The sequence below is a fragment of the Bombyx mandarina genome, chromosome 22 (genome assembly GCF_030267445.1).
Source record: "Bombyx mandarina strain Sakado chromosome 22, ASM3026744v2".
Classification (NCBI taxonomy): Eukaryota; Metazoa; Arthropoda; class Insecta; order Lepidoptera; family Bombycidae; genus Bombyx; species Bombyx mandarina.
In genome coordinates, this window is record NC_143228.1 from 813,299 (window position 1) to 830,018 (window position 16,720).

At 44.0% G+C, this 16,720-nt stretch overlaps 1 protein-coding gene across 1 annotated transcript in view; it reads right to left on the bottom strand.

The window, feature by feature from the left end:
* LOC114248470 (pickpocket protein 11) overlaps positions 1–16,478 on the bottom strand; it is a 55,367-nt gene extending 38,889 nt beyond the window's left edge. Inside the window, exons 1-4 of the mRNA XM_089737043.1 lie at positions 16,395–16,478; positions 4,410–4,516; positions 3,100–3,253; positions 1,835–1,965 (exon numbers count right to left, since the gene is read on the bottom strand). Coding sequence (XP_089593169.1) covers positions 1,835–1,965; positions 3,100–3,253; positions 4,410–4,516; positions 16,395–16,478 — 476 coding nt within the window. The remainder of the gene's footprint in view (positions 1–1,834; positions 1,966–3,099; positions 3,254–4,409; positions 4,517–16,394) is intronic.
* Positions 16,479–16,720: the final 242 nt, after the last annotated feature.

Here is a 16,720-nt window from a genome sequence, read left to right on the forward strand (position 1 = left end):
TAATGTAGACTTGGATGTAATCGCCTATGATAATCTTGAAATATTAAAAGGCCTCGATGAAATCATAGAGAAGCCACATATAGTATTGTATCAAAATTATTATCTTAGTTTTATTATGTTTACCTTATTCATAGTTTTAATTTTCATAATCTATATTTTCTGTAAAGTTGGCATAAGTAGAAACGTCATTAGATTTAGAAAAAATATAAAAAAATCAGACCCTAAACTAGAAGAGGGTAAAGCTACACCACCACCATCCCTTAGAATTGGATCCTAAGGGTAACATAACGTAAACTCACTTATTTAATCGTGTAGTTTACTCTAAATCGGGGGGCTGTTACAGACTCCCCATGCTAGTTAAAATGATGTTACATCCTTTTTAATAACCACTGATGCTGAGTAAGCATAGTAAGAAGTCACTTAGTAATAGTTACCGACCGAGACTCAGTCAGTCGTACTTAATCATCCATCGGGAGCGGTCTTAGATAATATCTCTTTCTGCCAATTACTAAAATTCAGTTGTTCGTGTGATTGAACCAATAAAAGTGAAATCTCTTCTTCAAAATTATTTTTTTTAAAAACCTAATCGGGAGACCCCGCATAACAGTATTAAAAAGAACCACAATTTGCCCTTATTTTGAATGTGTATCTCTATATCTTAAAACTCAAGGAAAATCTCATGATGAGCTACAAAATAGTCTGTCCATCCCTACTCGATTACTGACACCTCAAGCGTAAAGTTGGAATGGAGGATAATGAAACCCACTATGATATTTCTACGAAACATCTTGCAAAACCGGAACACTTCGCCTGATTAAGCTATGGTACAACTTATTTAGTTATATTGGCGATACATTTACATTTAACAAAATGTGAGCGTTAAATGTAATCGATATTATTAAAATACGAAAAGGTAATCGCTTAAGAGTTTGCATTCTCGTTTGATAAAGGACGTATTCTGTGCCCTTAAAGGCATAATATAGTTCAAAATATCTAAAAGGGGTGTCGCAAAACTATTATGTATTTGACCGGAGAAAGGATTGCATCATTTTCTTATGCCGGCCACTTCTTATGCGCGAAAATATTCGTACATTGTACGAATGTTTGCGCGCATGTGAAGGGCCGTCAAACATTCATTCGCAAACCTAGCGGCTGTGCAAATGGATTTGGTACTCAATTTGCGAACCCGTTTGCGCTTCCTCCTACACTTGTTTACGAATGTCTCACGAATTTCTCCTCCTTTTTAAGTCGTCAATAGAACATTGAAGAGAAAAAGAGTTTTGAATTCTTTCCCAGACATCATTAACAGCCATGCTGTTTTTATGGGATTTCTTTTGATGAGGATACGCTACAAAGTAGACGTCACGATCTATGAAAATATCGAAACGTCCGTTGCCTTCGCAATCCTGGGCGCAACTGGTCAGACGAATGTGTTCAAGACTACGCGAAGGATCGCGGTTTGCGCGCTTTGATGTCTGTTAAAAAACCGACACAGCTTGGAAAACCACGAATGCAGCGAAAGCTTTGCATAATCATTTGCAAATGTCGTCCTACACTTGCGGGTTTGCGTATTCATGCGAATGTGAGTGACCGGTATAAGTATTTTACATTCACTGACAATATGGCGTACCGTAAGACTGCATGGGTTGCCTATTTCTGCCGCGAAGCGCGTTTGAATATCAGACTGTTCTCATATACGTTATCACGAAGTTATCACGTTTTTGCCTTTGGTATGATAACCACTTAATAGAAGATGGGCTATGAATTCGCTTGCCTAACAAATTTCCAATAAAATATTTGAAATTGTACCTTAATTAATAACAGGAAAAAATACCTGAAGTATGGAATGTCAAATTGACAACAATATCCCACGATAGTGAAGACAGATCTGAACATTGTCGAGCAGTTGTGAAGCTTTGATCTCCAGGTGCAGTCATTAATCAATTCTTCACAAGGCTTCCTGAGCTGTACACAAATATTTTAGAGGTTCATCGATCGAGTTTATGCTACTAATTGGCTGTGAGCTCATTCCAGTTTCGGACGAAATACTTTTATCTGTACACAACTATTTTTAACAAGCGAAAACAATTTTATAATAGGTTATATTGAAGAGCTATTTCGTGTAACTTATAACTAATTGCTGTTACGATTTAATATGAGATTTATTATTTTCATTTTATTATGATCAATTCCATTCTGTTATGAAAACCCATTGAGATACCATTAAAAAATACTTTACAGTGTGCGGTCATAGGTGACTAGGGTATCTATTATTAAGGTATCTGAATTATAAAAACATTTTTATTTAATTTGCTACTCACAAAACTAACTATTGAGGGCTCACAATCCGTTTGACTTGGGGTTTTAGCTTCAACAGAATATATTTTAGTTGATATAATGAGGACAAGCGTTGTCTCAACGGTAGTGGGTATTTGTTCTTTGTGGAATTTTGGGGTCCATGTGGAAAGTAAATGCTCAATAGCAGATTTTGAAGTCGTCGTGGCCTAAAAGATAAGACGTCCGGTGCGTTCGTGTTGAACCGATGCACCGCTGTTCGAATCTCGCAGGCGGGTACCAATTTTTCTATTGAAATACGTACTCAACAAATGTTCACGATTGACTTCCACGGTGAAGGAATAAATAACATCGTGCAATAAAAGTGAAACCCGCAAAATTATAATTTGCGTAATTACTGGTGGTAGGACCTGTTGTGAGTCCGCGCGGGTAGGTACCACCGCCCTGCCTATTTCTGCCGTGAAGCAGTAATGCGTTTCGGTTTGAAGGGTGGGGCAGCCGTTGTAACTATACTGAGACCTTACAACTTATATCTTAAGGTGGGTGGCGCATTTACGTTGTAGATGTCTATGGGCTCCAGTAACCACTTAACACCAGGTGGGCTGTGAGCTCGTCCAACCATCTAAGCAATAAAAAAAAAAAAAAAGATTTGCAAGGCTCAGCATGATCTGGACCAAATGGACTGTCCTTTAAAAAATTAGCACCTCTTTTGTAGCAGCATCTAAGACCTTGTATTTGATTTGTTTATGGTTCGCTCAGTGAATGGTACTCTATCTACACCATATATTAGACAAATCGACATACCTGAGAAAGCATTATCTCCCAAGAGTACCCAAGGTCATCAAGCAGCGAGTGTATCTTCCTTACAAATGGCTCAGGGGTGTAATCTATCAGTTTTACTTTTGAAAAGCTTCCATAGAACTCCTCGACTTCAGTGTCATTGTAACCTCGCAGGATCCTTGAAGATATACGAGTAAGTGGGCTTTTTAGCAATGAATAATCAATTACCTGAAGCTGTTCTTGGTTTTTGCGACTGGGAGTATCCAGTGGTTCTAGTTACATTATATTTTACTGGTATATCAACACGGACACTTTTAAGTGTAGGCGCGTCACACCCGTTGTCTGGTAACCATAGGATCCAGTAACCGCGATCAGGTGAGCAGGAAGCTCATCTGACTACTTTTACCTTCAAAAACTATTATTAGATTTACTAGTTGTCTTCAATCATAATACCCAACCTTTTTTTTTTGTTTTTTTTTTTTTTTGTTTTTTTTTTTTTTTTTTTTCGGGCCGGGGGCCGAACCTCCTACGAGGTCCCCGCGCCTAGGGGGCGCGCGGGGTATGTGAGACTCAACGATCTGCAGGTGTTGAGAGCAGATCGCGGGCCCAAGGATTTTAGGGCCCACCCACTAAACGACTCCCCTGCACTCTTACACCCGACGTCCGATCTCCGTCCGGGGTCAGAACCCGTTCAGAGTAGGGGGGTTCCCGCGGTCAACACTACAACCAGACACGCGGCGCCACCCCGAGGACGCCCGACCGACGGGTCGTCGAGGCGATAGTCGACGACCAACGACGTCGGTCTCCGCGGTACGGCGGCCCTACCAGGCCGCCCGGGCGGTGCCGCTGGTGTTCCGGGATACCCCGCTGGGCCAGAACCAGCCTGCCGGGTCGGAACGCGATACACCGCCAACCGGGTTGCTCTTCAACAGTATGTTCGGCGACGACAGCGACGACGAAAATGCGGACCGCATCGCAGTCCGCAGCCGCCGACGCGCCGTCCCGTCCTCCTGGTGCCAGCGCGCTAGAGTGACGGTAGCGTGCGGCGCAGCCTCAACCCCCTTAGGTCGCCCCGTGACCATCACCGGGAGGAGACTGCCTCCTCATAGGGGCTGGAGCTGGACAAACGCCCTCCTCCGAACCCCGGCTCGACGGCGGCTGATAATACCCAACCCTACATTAACTTATAGTAGCATTTACTCAACAGTCGCTTTGACGAAAGCTCACTGACGACTGACGAAAGACGACTGCCCATCTGCATCGATAAAATAAATTTTCATTCACGTTACTTTCCGAAACTATTTATTGACTAAAACGATGCCAGGAATACGTACAACAAATTAGTTATGTTGTTTGTTGCAGGACCGTACACGATCTGTGTGTCGCATATAGTTAATGCTGGAAATGGAATATTCGATGTCGAGTAGTGAGTTGTTTCCACCTGAAACAAGTGATTTATTTGATTTATTCAATTAAAGCTCGGGCTAAAGTAATTAGACGAATAATTGTAACTAAAGAAGTTATGAACCATGAACCGAAATAAGCACCAGCTATCTTCTAGAAAACCTACTGTTATGCTTGATTAAAAATTAGGTAATTCTCTCGTTCTCGTTAAAAATAACAAAGTTATTCCAGTTTCTATGTAGAGAAGGAAAAATAAAGGCACATCGAAATTGCTACCTAGTTTGCGATTCGCTGAATTTGCTTTACATTTTTTTCCTTCTCCTGGAATTTCATCTCCGTGCTCAACCTTCAACATTCCTAATACCTATTTCTTATCTTTAATAGACAAAAGTGAGTCATGCACATACAACCTACAATACATACGGTATTTATTCCTGATTAGTAGAGCTTTCCGGTTATATTGCTGAGCTTATAAGAGCTGTCCAATTTACTGATCATAGGCTTCGATCTTTGGTCCCAAGGTGGGTTATGGCAAACACAATTTGGAATATCTATGGCTCTGTAATGTCTATGGTTGTAATATCGAACCTATCAACATTAGCAGAATAACATAGTGTCCCGATAGAGAATATTAAAGAAGAGATAGTGAGCATTTTTGCATAAAATTCACTATGTCTGTTTGTTATGTTTTTTGCGGTATGTTTATGAATTAATAACTGTATTTTTAATATGCTGGTGCGACGAACACATGATTCTAACGTCTTGCTAGCCATTCACGATAATTTTTAAAATAAGACCATTAGTTCAATACAGGAAAGCAATCGTATGATTACTAAAATTGTCGCCGACTTTTCGTATTCCAAGCGTTACATCGGATAAACATCTTATCCTGTCTAACTTGAATTCCTTTGAAAAAATAGCCTGAAATCCGAGAAATTGCGTAGATCAAAGGATTTGAGTATTCGATCCGGCTTTTAGATTACGATTGCTGCAGAGTTCAACAACAATCTAATTTTTTTTTCTTATCATTTCTCATGTCTTGCTTCAGTAAGTTTTCTGTCAAATGAAGTATTTGAAATTAGAGACTTTTTCAATTTTAATGCTCTGTACGTAGGATTTTTGCGAGACGTCGATGTGATTAAAATACTTTCACTGTTCAATCTTTGGCTATTTCTGAATTGATTTCACATTTTGTAAACTTGCGAAGAATTTACTTTTTTTATTGCATAGACGGGTAACACAAGACAAGATGTCAAGATCAAAAGACATGATGTCGGATTTGTAATTGTTTCGCCGTCTGTGTTCCACCCTCTAATTGGAAAACGTGAGTATTGAATGCATGCTTTTTTTTATTGCTTAGATCGGTGGACGAGCTCACGGCCCACCTGGTGTTTAGTGGTTACTGGAGTCCATAGACATCTACAACGTAAATGCGCCACCCACCTTGAGATATAAGTTCTAAGTTCTCAGTATAGTTACAACGGCTACCCCACCCTTCAAACCGAAACGCATCATTGCTTTACGGTAGAAATAGGCAGAGTGGTGGTACCTACCCGTGCCGACTCACAAAAGATCCTACCACCAGTAATTATAATTTTGCGGGTTTGATTTTTGTTACACGATGTTATTCCTTCACCGTTGAAGTCAATCGTGGACATTTGATAAGTACGTATTTCATTAGAGAAATTAGTACCCGCCTGCGGAATTTGAACACCGTTGCATCGCTAGATACGAATGCACCGGACGTATTATCCTTTAGGCCACGACGACCTGTAAAACTTACTAAAACATTTAGAACTCATACAAAAAATTTAAAAAATCTAAGTTAGAAGTCATGCCATTAAAATTAAGTCGATAATACTCGTAGTGAATAAAAATCGTAGCACTCTCTACAATTGTTACGGTCTACGAAATTTCGTAGCCCTGCGTAGCTATTTCGTATTCAATAAAATTCAATTGATCCTAGGTACATTAAAAAAAGAAATTTAATATTTTGGTATAAAGATGCCTTCGTGAAACTTTTTAAATAAAATATTTGATGTTTTTATTTATTGCCGTTTTAGGCAGACGAGCATACGGCCCACCTGATAGTGAGTGGTTACCGTCGCCCATGGACTTCAGCAATGCCAGAGGCAGAGCCAAGCCGCTGCCTAGAACGATGCATAGTGAACTTCTAATCTAATTCCCAAAAGAAATCCCAAAAGCTAGTTTCGTGGTCCGATAGCGTTTAATTTACCGGTTGCGGTAAAAACAAAATGGGTCTGCAATGGGCCGGCTGTTACTAGATCACACTTAACTTTTGTTAAGTTGAGTTGCGAATTAATATTCAGTCTACTAACCGAGAACATCACCTTTAATGCAGGACTGTATAATTTAACCAAAATGTTATACTGATTCTGCGTTACCCGCATTTTTAGCGCAATTTTACCGCTTTAGCCCCTCTAAGAATAACTGGGATGTTATTAATCTAAAAATGCAATTAAGAAAGTTGAGCCAGAAAAAGAAACGAGAATAGGACTATGCCTGAATGATCACAGAATATTTTTATAGATATAAATTCGATAACGTTCCATAAACCATGAACACATTTAATTTTAAACTATATTTGAACTTGTATTACGCAACGTGACTCACCACAGTTAGCGTAGGATCCATAGCGAATTTTTCCCATATCATATGGCTGAGGAAACAGCATAATACCAAATTGGATACAATGATTATTCCCCAAATAGCCACAACCAAGCGACTCTTGCTACTGTACAAGTAATACATGCCATGCAGAGTTGAGTGTTGGCAGAAGGAAGCTACCTTTCTTATTACTGTTGTTTTTAAGGCTTTGTTTATTTTCATTGTCTTAGACTATGTAGGTAGCTGAAATTTAAGAAGTAATTAAATACAGAAATTCAGAACCTCGTCGTCACAGTCATCAAGTGGCCTAAATATTTTCTTTGAAGTCATAATTTAAATACGCAACCTGTACATTTGAAATCGGGAAATCTAGATGTGGCGTTAATTCGCGAACCTTTACGATTGGAAAATTATTGAAGCTAGCAGGGGATTTACTAGCTCCTTGGTCACAAGGAGACAACTATGTCCCAAATAATAATTAGTAGCAAATACTATTATAAAAAAAAGTTTTTATCTGTGAGGAGAAAAAAGAACAGTATTTAATTTAACCCCTCTTTTTTTTATTTAACCATGTTTTTTTATCCGAGTACGTATTCATTAAAGAACAGTAATCCCGATAAAAGCCGGTGCAAAAAATTCTAGTATACTTATTTTTTTAGGTATTTATTAGTGTTTGGAGGCTTGTGGAGAGTACTTAGCGGTAGGTAGGAGCTTGCCTGCGCCTCTGGCGTCGCTCGCATCCATGATCAACAGTAACCACTCACTATGAGGTAGGCCATAATAATATGTCCCATTTAATTTTTATTCACAACTAGCGACCCGCCCTTGCTTCGCTTCGGAAACTGTAATTTATTATTGATTTCTCCACTATTTAATGGATGTTATTATACATATAAACCTTCCTCTTCAATCACTATCACTATTAAAAAAACCGCATCAAAATCCGTTGCGTAGTTTTAAAGATTTAAGCATATATAGGGACAGATAGATATAGGGACAGAGAAAGCGACTTTGTTTTATACTATGTAGTGATAGTCATCGCAGGCAGAAGAGCATAATATGTAATTAAAACGTTAAAAAAACGATTCATTATTACCATTAGATTAAATTATATTTTTTCGGTGAATAAGAATTCAAATGAAATCCCGCAGGCTTCGAACGCCAACTCTAGTCACCGAGAGATCCAATCCTAACGCGAAGTCTATTGATACAAATGAATTTGAACAATAACTTATTGATGAATTTTATTGAAGAATTATATTTATTGAAAGATATCATCAATCAAAAGTTTTTCAATTAAAAACTTCTGTTGAGTCTGTAATTATACGAATTGTATTTATTTCACAAAGAAATAAAATAAAATTATGTATATACTAAATTTGTAAATTTTTAAACTTTTTTCCTTACCTATTTTAGTAACCTCGAGGGGTTATACTAGATTCACAGAACGAGTAGGTGAGCTCACGGGGATCTAACCAGAGGATGTTGCAACTCTAGCCCAAGCAAGAGCAGTGCTTCGCGGAATCTACCACCAAATTGGAAACCCGACCCGCTGGGAAGACCCAGTGAGAAACTCCCACTGAGTTTGTCTGTGAGTTTTCAGACTATAACACTTAATAGGTATGTATTTTCCATAATGATTCGCAGTTTATTATATTATAATACAATAGACAAAATGATTTCAGCTAATAACGCGCTGTAGCCTAATTATGACGACCATGTTTTAAGACTGGTAAACGCCAGGTGTAGTTGTGCGACCATGCTATGGTTCAGCGTTGGTTTCTATTTCAAATTCCGTATGATGACGACGAGAGAGATACGGCGAGAAGTCAGAGTAAAATTATCCGAACATCTAGGTACGTCACAACGATGGCGACCACCCTGAAAAGAACGAAACAATTATGAATAAAGAATACATTATTTCCACGAAGAAGGTTCACGATTGTGCCACAATATCACGTATTACTAATCAAATTTTATCATAAATCTGTTACGACTACCGTTTGAATGTGCTAGTCAACACAATGTTATTACTTTTCTAGTGTAACAGATGTACGGCGTAACCAGGCTCTATAAAACCCTCAATGAGTACGTGCGTGGAAGCCTCAGTGTGTCTGCCACCGCAACCAAATGCAGAAGAGCAGGCTGAGATGGTATGGTCATGTAAAAAGGAGGCCGCCTGACTACATCGGAAATTGGGCACTGTTAGGGAACCGACTAAAAATCCCTTTTCCTGATCCATGCCATCTCTCGGCTTTGTGATGATTCATAACGCGCCCCCTAGCGGGCGAAAAAGACGAACTGAGTCGACGCTTAGCACCGCGCGCGCTACCTTAAAAAAAACTATTAAATTCAAAAATACTGTTTTCGCAATAACTTTGCTATTCAAACTTGTGCGTTGTGTCCGTGTGTCTTTAAATTCCAGCAATCCAGAACAGTGCCCCAGGGACAGAAGACCACAATATGAAGATAAGACGCATTTTGTGATTACCTTCCCCGTCCTGTAGTCGGCTTAGTTTTCTGGTATTCAAATTACTTTCAGCAAACCTTGTTTATACTACAGGCACTACTGCTCGATCTCTCCAATCGGAGGCTTAGAGGAAGACCCAACACAAAGTGAAAAGATGTAGTGTTAAAGGGCAAGGGGGAATGCAATATTACTGACGAAGATATCGAAAACGGAGCGAAGTGGAGGAGTAGAAGGAAAGCTGACCCCATCACCATGTGAGATAATTAACTAAGAAGAGAGAATGTAATTTGAACCCGTGTATCACTGTGAGGATCAACAATTGTGGTGTCTATGAACTTCAAAAATCGCTATACATATGACGGCGTTAACGATATTTCTGTTTAGCACGTGCAATAGGAGTGACTCACACAAGCCAGATGCGCCGGCCGTGTCATTCGACTCATAAACAACAGGTGCAACAGAACTGACTCATAAATAAGCCAGCTGCGCCGGCCAGTATAAAAAGGCGGTACGTGCCTCGCAATGGACATTCGTTGGACTGCGTTTGCCCGGTGCACTTACTATATCCTTGTTACGTTGTGTGATTCAGTGACTGTTGTACGTACTGGTTAAAGTTGGACAAGTGTTAAAGTGAATTGTTAAGTTAACATATTGTTGATTAAATCAGAAACCAAAGGTGACGTCGTTTTACTTGGTGTTCAACAAGATAATATCTACCCTCAAGCTTATACATACAATAAACGTATTGGAAGTGCTTCTTGTAAGTCCAAAAATGAAATCTGCGATTAAAGAGACAGTAAAATACTCGACGGTTTTATTCTAAAATCTCTTATTCCTTTGGGTTTGTTTGTTCTAGTTTCCATGTAAACAACGACATGTTCGTACGTGTCGTTGCTGTAAAGGTTATTGCTTTTTGAATAGCAAGTTCATTACATCTGAGTCGAATTATGTACGTGTAAACATGAAACCGAGTATCGTGCTCGCTATATTAGATCTCACACATCCCAACATTTTCTCTCCTATCGAAAATTTATAGTCCTATAATGGAGACCTTCATGTGGTGCCGGAGACGAATGCTTGGTATTTCATGGACCGAACTTCGCACTAATATCTCCATTCTTCAAAAACTCGGCATAAATCAGCGTCTTTCGGCGCTCGCGCATGGGCGCATACTATCATTTTTTGGACATATCTCCCAGAGGAAATGACTCCATAGAGCGCCTTGTTGGTCAGGCCCAAGTAGAAGGCATCAGACCGCGTGGAAGGTTGCCCATGCGATGGGCCGACCAAAGCAAGTCGGTAGTAGGCGGTTGTTTGCATAAGTGTACGAGGCTCACCACAAACCGGGAGAAGTGACGATTGTTCGTAAAGCGCATAACATCTGCCCACAGCAATGATACTGATTAACGACCACGACCGCTCGGAATAGAGTGATACGACAAAGAAAAGGAAATGGAGACCTAAACAGGAACTTGTATTCAAATGTATTATTTTTTTTATGATTGAAAGATTACTGGTGGCCCGGAGGCCTTTCCAGTTTCACCAGGACACGTGGGCGAGCAAAGGCTTAGCCAGGAGAGGTGGGATTTGCTAACAGCTACCCGAGCGCCTCCGAAGGAGACCTAACAGCTCAAGAGTAGCTGCTTCGCGAATTAATCTACTACCGGATCGGAATCGCGACCCGCTGAGAAGATCCGGCGAGAAACTCAGCGAGCTGATTCATGGGTTAGGTTGCACGGCGAACTCTTTGTCGAGTTCGACGAGTACGGTTACCGAGGTCCCTAAGCCTGCTCCTAGTGTTAGAGCTGAAGGCGTCTAATGCAAAGGTTATTGGATCTGATGGATCCGTAAGGACGTGTCTAGGGCGTCGACGGTGACTGGCTCCTGCGTGATTAGGATTAGGGGAGTAGTCAGCGGCGGCAACGATAAGGCGATTATCATGACGCATAGCCTTATCGAAGTACCGTTCCGACGCTGACTTCATGTATTTCTGGATAGATTCGAGGCCCAGGTCGTCGTGTAGGTCAACGTTCCTCACGAACCACGGAGCTCCGACGGCTAACCTGCAAAAGCGGGATTGTAAAGATTGGAGGGTGTCTATGTGTGTGCGGGCCGCGTGAGCGAACACCACACTCGCGTAAGTCATGACGGGCCTAATGCAAGTTTTGTAAAGTGTCACCTTGTTCCGAAGGGACATTTTACTCCGCTTACAGATCATGGGGTAGAGTCTACCGAGAATAAACGCGGCACGGTCACGGACTGATTTTATATGCGGGCGGAATGTCATCGATGCATCCAGGGTAACGCCCAGGTACTTGACCTTCCTGGCCCAGGGTATGGGTTGTCTAAAGAGAGTAATCGGGGGTGTGAGATTCCTCCTCCTAATCCGGGAGGAAATCCGTGTGGAGCTTCCCCTCTGAAATAGCACCGCAGTACTTTTCGCTGGGTTGATGTCTATGCGCCATTTTCGGAACCACTGTCCTAGGGCTAGGGCTGCGCTCTGAAGCTTCTTCGCGATTAGGGACTTGTTTCTACTGGAATAGTAAACAGTCGTATCGTCGGCGAATAAAGCTAAATGGGTCGGCGGCAACCGGGGAATATCGTTAACGAATAAGCTAAATAGGAGGGGTGAGAGGACAGAGCCTTGCGGGACTCCAGCTGTGAGAGATCGTGGGGAGGAGCGGGTTCCCTCGACTCGATATCGAAAAGAGCGGTTCGACAAGAAGTCCCGTATGATGAGCACGAGACTATCCGGCACGCCCATGTTGAATAGTTTGAAAATCAAACCATTGTGCCAGACTTTGTCGAACGCTTTTGCGACGTCGAAGAAGAGAGCTCCCGTGTATAACGGTTTTGGTCGATTAAGCCCCACAAGAATGTGCTCCGTGAGGCGGTGCACCTGTTGAACGCATGAGTGATTTGTACGGAATCCGAATTGTTCATCGATGAGAATGCCCTTGGATGAGACGAAGTCTCTAAGGCGTTTGTAGAGCAGACGCTCATACAGTTTGCCTAGAGACATGAGGAGGCTAATCGGGCGGTAGCTCGTCGGATGATTTTTTGGTTTACTGGGTTTATGTATGCCGATAACGTCCGCTTCTTTCCACACCGCGGGAAAGATACAGTTCGCCATAGCGGCATTGAAAATAGATGCCAACATCACGATGAATTGGATTGGGTAGAAGTTTAATAACGCGGTTGGATATACCGTCGGAACCGGGAGCCTTGCGAGGACGTAGGTCTTTGATCAAGTCTTTAACTTCCATCGGGGTGACGGGTGGTAACGCATCCGAGGGTGGCAAGGAGACTCTGCGTTCTACCTCACTGTCTACTAATTCTACATGAACAGGGTCCACGGATTGAGTGCTGGGCGTGCACTGGGTTTGCAATGTATCGGCCAGCAGCTCTGCTTTTTCGTCATCATCGAACGCCGCGATTCGGCCTGAGGGGCCTACGAGGGGGGGCATAGTTACTACCGTATCCGATTTGAGAGTACGAGCTAAGCGGTAGTAAGACCTTTGAGAGGGCGCGAGTCCTTCTAAGAAATCAGACCATCTGGCATCTCGGACTTCGGCGATGCGAGACTTTACGTCGCGTTGTAAGGCACGCATTCGAATACGATTTTCCGCGGTAGGATACCTGTCGTAGGCGCGTATCGAGGCGTTCTTAGCTCTAAGGAGCTCCCTAATATCGTCGGGCAACCCGGGCGGTAAAGGAAATCCTCCGCTACAACTTGTTTCGATGACCTATCTAATGTCGAGGTGATGTGTGACGTTAAGATGTCTATGGCTTCAGCGGTATCCTGAGGAGACGGGGTAGAGTCCGAGCTAAACGGGAGCGATGGTGGATCAGATTCAGCCAGGCTAATGCCCAGTGTGTGCCAATCCACCACAGTCCTCGCGACAGGAACGGAATCGGGAGCGCGACCGAGCTTCATAACGACGGGACGGTGGTCTGAATCTAACTCTGAAACGACTTCGATCGAATATAAGCGCAGAGTTACGTTTTTTAATAACGCTATGTCGAGTATATCCGGGCGATGTGCGATATTTAGCGGGTAGTGAGTCGGGGTTAGCGGAGCGATGATATCGAAGGCGAGATCATCGACTAACGCGTCAAGCCGCCTGCCATTCGGGGTTGTGGTGTGTGAGTTCCACCTGATGTGTTTACAATTTAGGTCGCCCGCCAGAATGACAGAGCTCCCCATGCCGAGCAGCGCCTCGATATCACTGCTTAGAACGATCTTATCCGGTGGAAGATAAACGGACGCGATAACGATCGGCGCGTGTCCCGTCAGTGAGATTCGGCACACTGATGCTTCGATATTAGCGAGCGTGTGAGGATCGAGCGGGACGCAATGCAGGGCTCTTCTATAGTAAATGACGGTACCACCACCACGAGCAGAGAGCCTGTCGTTCCTGACCATTTTATAGTTCGCGATTTTAGGGTCACGGCGCGCGGGCTTAAGTAGGGTCTCCTGCACTAAAAAGATATCAATTTGATGGTCACGCAAAAAGTCAGAAACCTGATCACGTTGATTTGCGAGACCGTAAGCGTTAAAAAATCCTATCGTTACGGATAGGGGCTTTACTCTACTTATATACGCCATTGATTACCGGCGGAGTGAGGGGAGGACGTACGTATTTAATGACGCGTCTACGTCGGCGTATTCTTGCACAACGGCGATAAAGTGTTGTGCGGTGGAGGCAGCGCGAATGGCGTCGCCCAAAGCGTTAACGCGCTCAAAGTTGATCGACTGAAAGAAGTCGATCGCTAAAGCGAGATTGTCGGACGCGGTCGGAGGGCAAGTCGCGGGAGAGGGACGAGTCGCGGGGGCGGGACGAGTCGCGGGGGCGGGACGAATCGCGGAGGAGGGAGTTGTAGCCGTGTTCATGTACGGCAGCGGTTTCGCCCAGGCCGAGACACTGGGCACTGGCGCCGGAACGAACGCTGGCTTAGCCTGCGACACAGAGGGTGCCGAGGCTTTGATGTCTGGGCCGGAAGCTCGGAGGCGGTTTTGGCGGGCGACGCGGCGATTTATTTTAGGGGCTCGGGGGCAACCACGGTAATTCGCGGGGTGACCCTGTGTTCGACACAGGACGCAGCTAGGCGGTTCCGTCGCGGTTTTTTGGTCGCGAGCGCAGAGGGCCGTGGCGTGATCGCCCAAACACTTAACACATCGGGGGCGCGCGTGACAGTTACGGGAAAAGTGCCCGTACAATTGACAGTTATGGCACTGGCTAGGAGTGCCTTTTTTATGGGGGGCTTCGACGGCGATACCGGAGAGCCTACAGACGGTCTGTGTGTTGAAGATTTTCTTACCCTCGGGGGTAGGCTGGAGGGTGACTAGAACCATATTATATGGCTCCCTACCGCGACCGGTGTGCATACGGTGCACAGAACTCACTGGAAAGCCCTGTTCTAACAGATCAGCCTTGACGAGCTCTACATCTAACTCTTTAGGGATTCCGCGTATTACAACACGGAGTTCGCGCTCCTCCTGGAGCGTATAAGTATGGAAACTTATACGTTCCTTACGGAGGTAAGAAGAGAGGGCCCTATGGTCCTCGGGTGTTTGAACCTTAATTTGAATGCCGTTCGCGAGGTTACGGGCATTCGTGAAATTTATATTTTTGGCCTTAAGGGCCAGGCAAACTCGATCCCAAGCTGCCTTATCCTGAAGGATAACCGGGGGAGGGGTCTGGGTTTTAATTTGTGCCACCGGACGCGGCGACGGAGTGGTACGGGCTGGGGGCGCAACGGGAGTCTGAGGGCGGGGGCGCGACGCGTTCACGGCTTTGCTAATTTTAGCGGCCGCGGGAGCTCGAGACTCCGCGGCACGCTTCTTACCCTTCTGTACCAGGGTGAATCCATCCGTCGATGAGGCGGGGGCGACGTCGACCTCCATGTCCGAGTCAGAGTCGGAGCACGAGGAGGCGGGTGCAGGCGACCTACGAGCAAGTGTAGGTGTTTTAGAGGGCGCGACGGAGGCCGCGGATGATCGCTCAGCTGAAACGATGGTCACGGCGGACGACGCAGCAGCTTTACTCGCCAGTATAGGCGACACGGGAGCGGCAGGCACGACAGAGGCTGCGGTGCTCAATGCAGAAGCTTTGCACGCAGGTACAGGCGACGCAGGAGCAGCGAGCGCGGCGGAGTCCTCGAGAGGGCTCACAGTGTGATTAGCCTTGAAGGCCAGAAACTCTGAGGCGAGCTGTGGGTGGCGAAGTCGGAGGAATTCCGCGAATACAGCGTCCATGATCGCTGAGTACCCAGGTGGGGCGGCCCCGGGTCTTGAAAACACTCGCCTTGCGGCGAGGCCCCAACTTCCCGGACCTGAGCGGTTCTATTGAACACAGGTGGCAATGCGGCGCGATTACTACAGGACAAAGAAAAAGCACAACAAAACAGAAATTACAAAAAGAAACAAAACAAATAAATACTTGCAGGAAAACACTTTGTCGGCAAATGTTCCACGAATACAAAAATAACTAAAACAAAACAAATAAAAGCTTCCAGGAAACACACTTGGTCGGCAGATGAATCACGAACACAGGCCGCGATTCAAATGTATACAAATGCACATGTATACAACAACATATTTATTACTAACCATATCCCCTTGAGGCTTTAGCTAAAAGCTTCTTGTAGTATTTCATGTTTAAGTTTTTATGGCAGTTTTTACTCCAAATTTCACATGAAACTAGTTTGTTTTTAATTATTTATCATGGACCCTCCTCGTCCTCCCTAAGTCGCATTCCTCGTGTCTGAGGATCGTGAGCATCTCCTCACATTATCCTGCTCTGGATGACGTTACGCCATCTTCCTCTGTTCTCGACGTGTGTATGGCATCGTAGACTCTGGTATCCAGAGTGATGCGGATTTGGTTGGTCCAGCGCATGGTTGCTTGGTTTGCGGCGACGAGATCTTTTGCCTGCAATCTTGGCAGCTACCATCAATTTTTCAAGATTGTCAATGCTCTTTCTAGCAATTTGACCAAAGAATTGAAATATCCTCTTGAGGCAGATTATAGAGAGCCTGGTTTGGATATTGAGCATGTACCCATATCTAATCTAAATGAGTGCAGTAAGATGGCGCAGGGAGAGATATCGGGACATCGTGAGACGTGTCAAGTATGCCCCC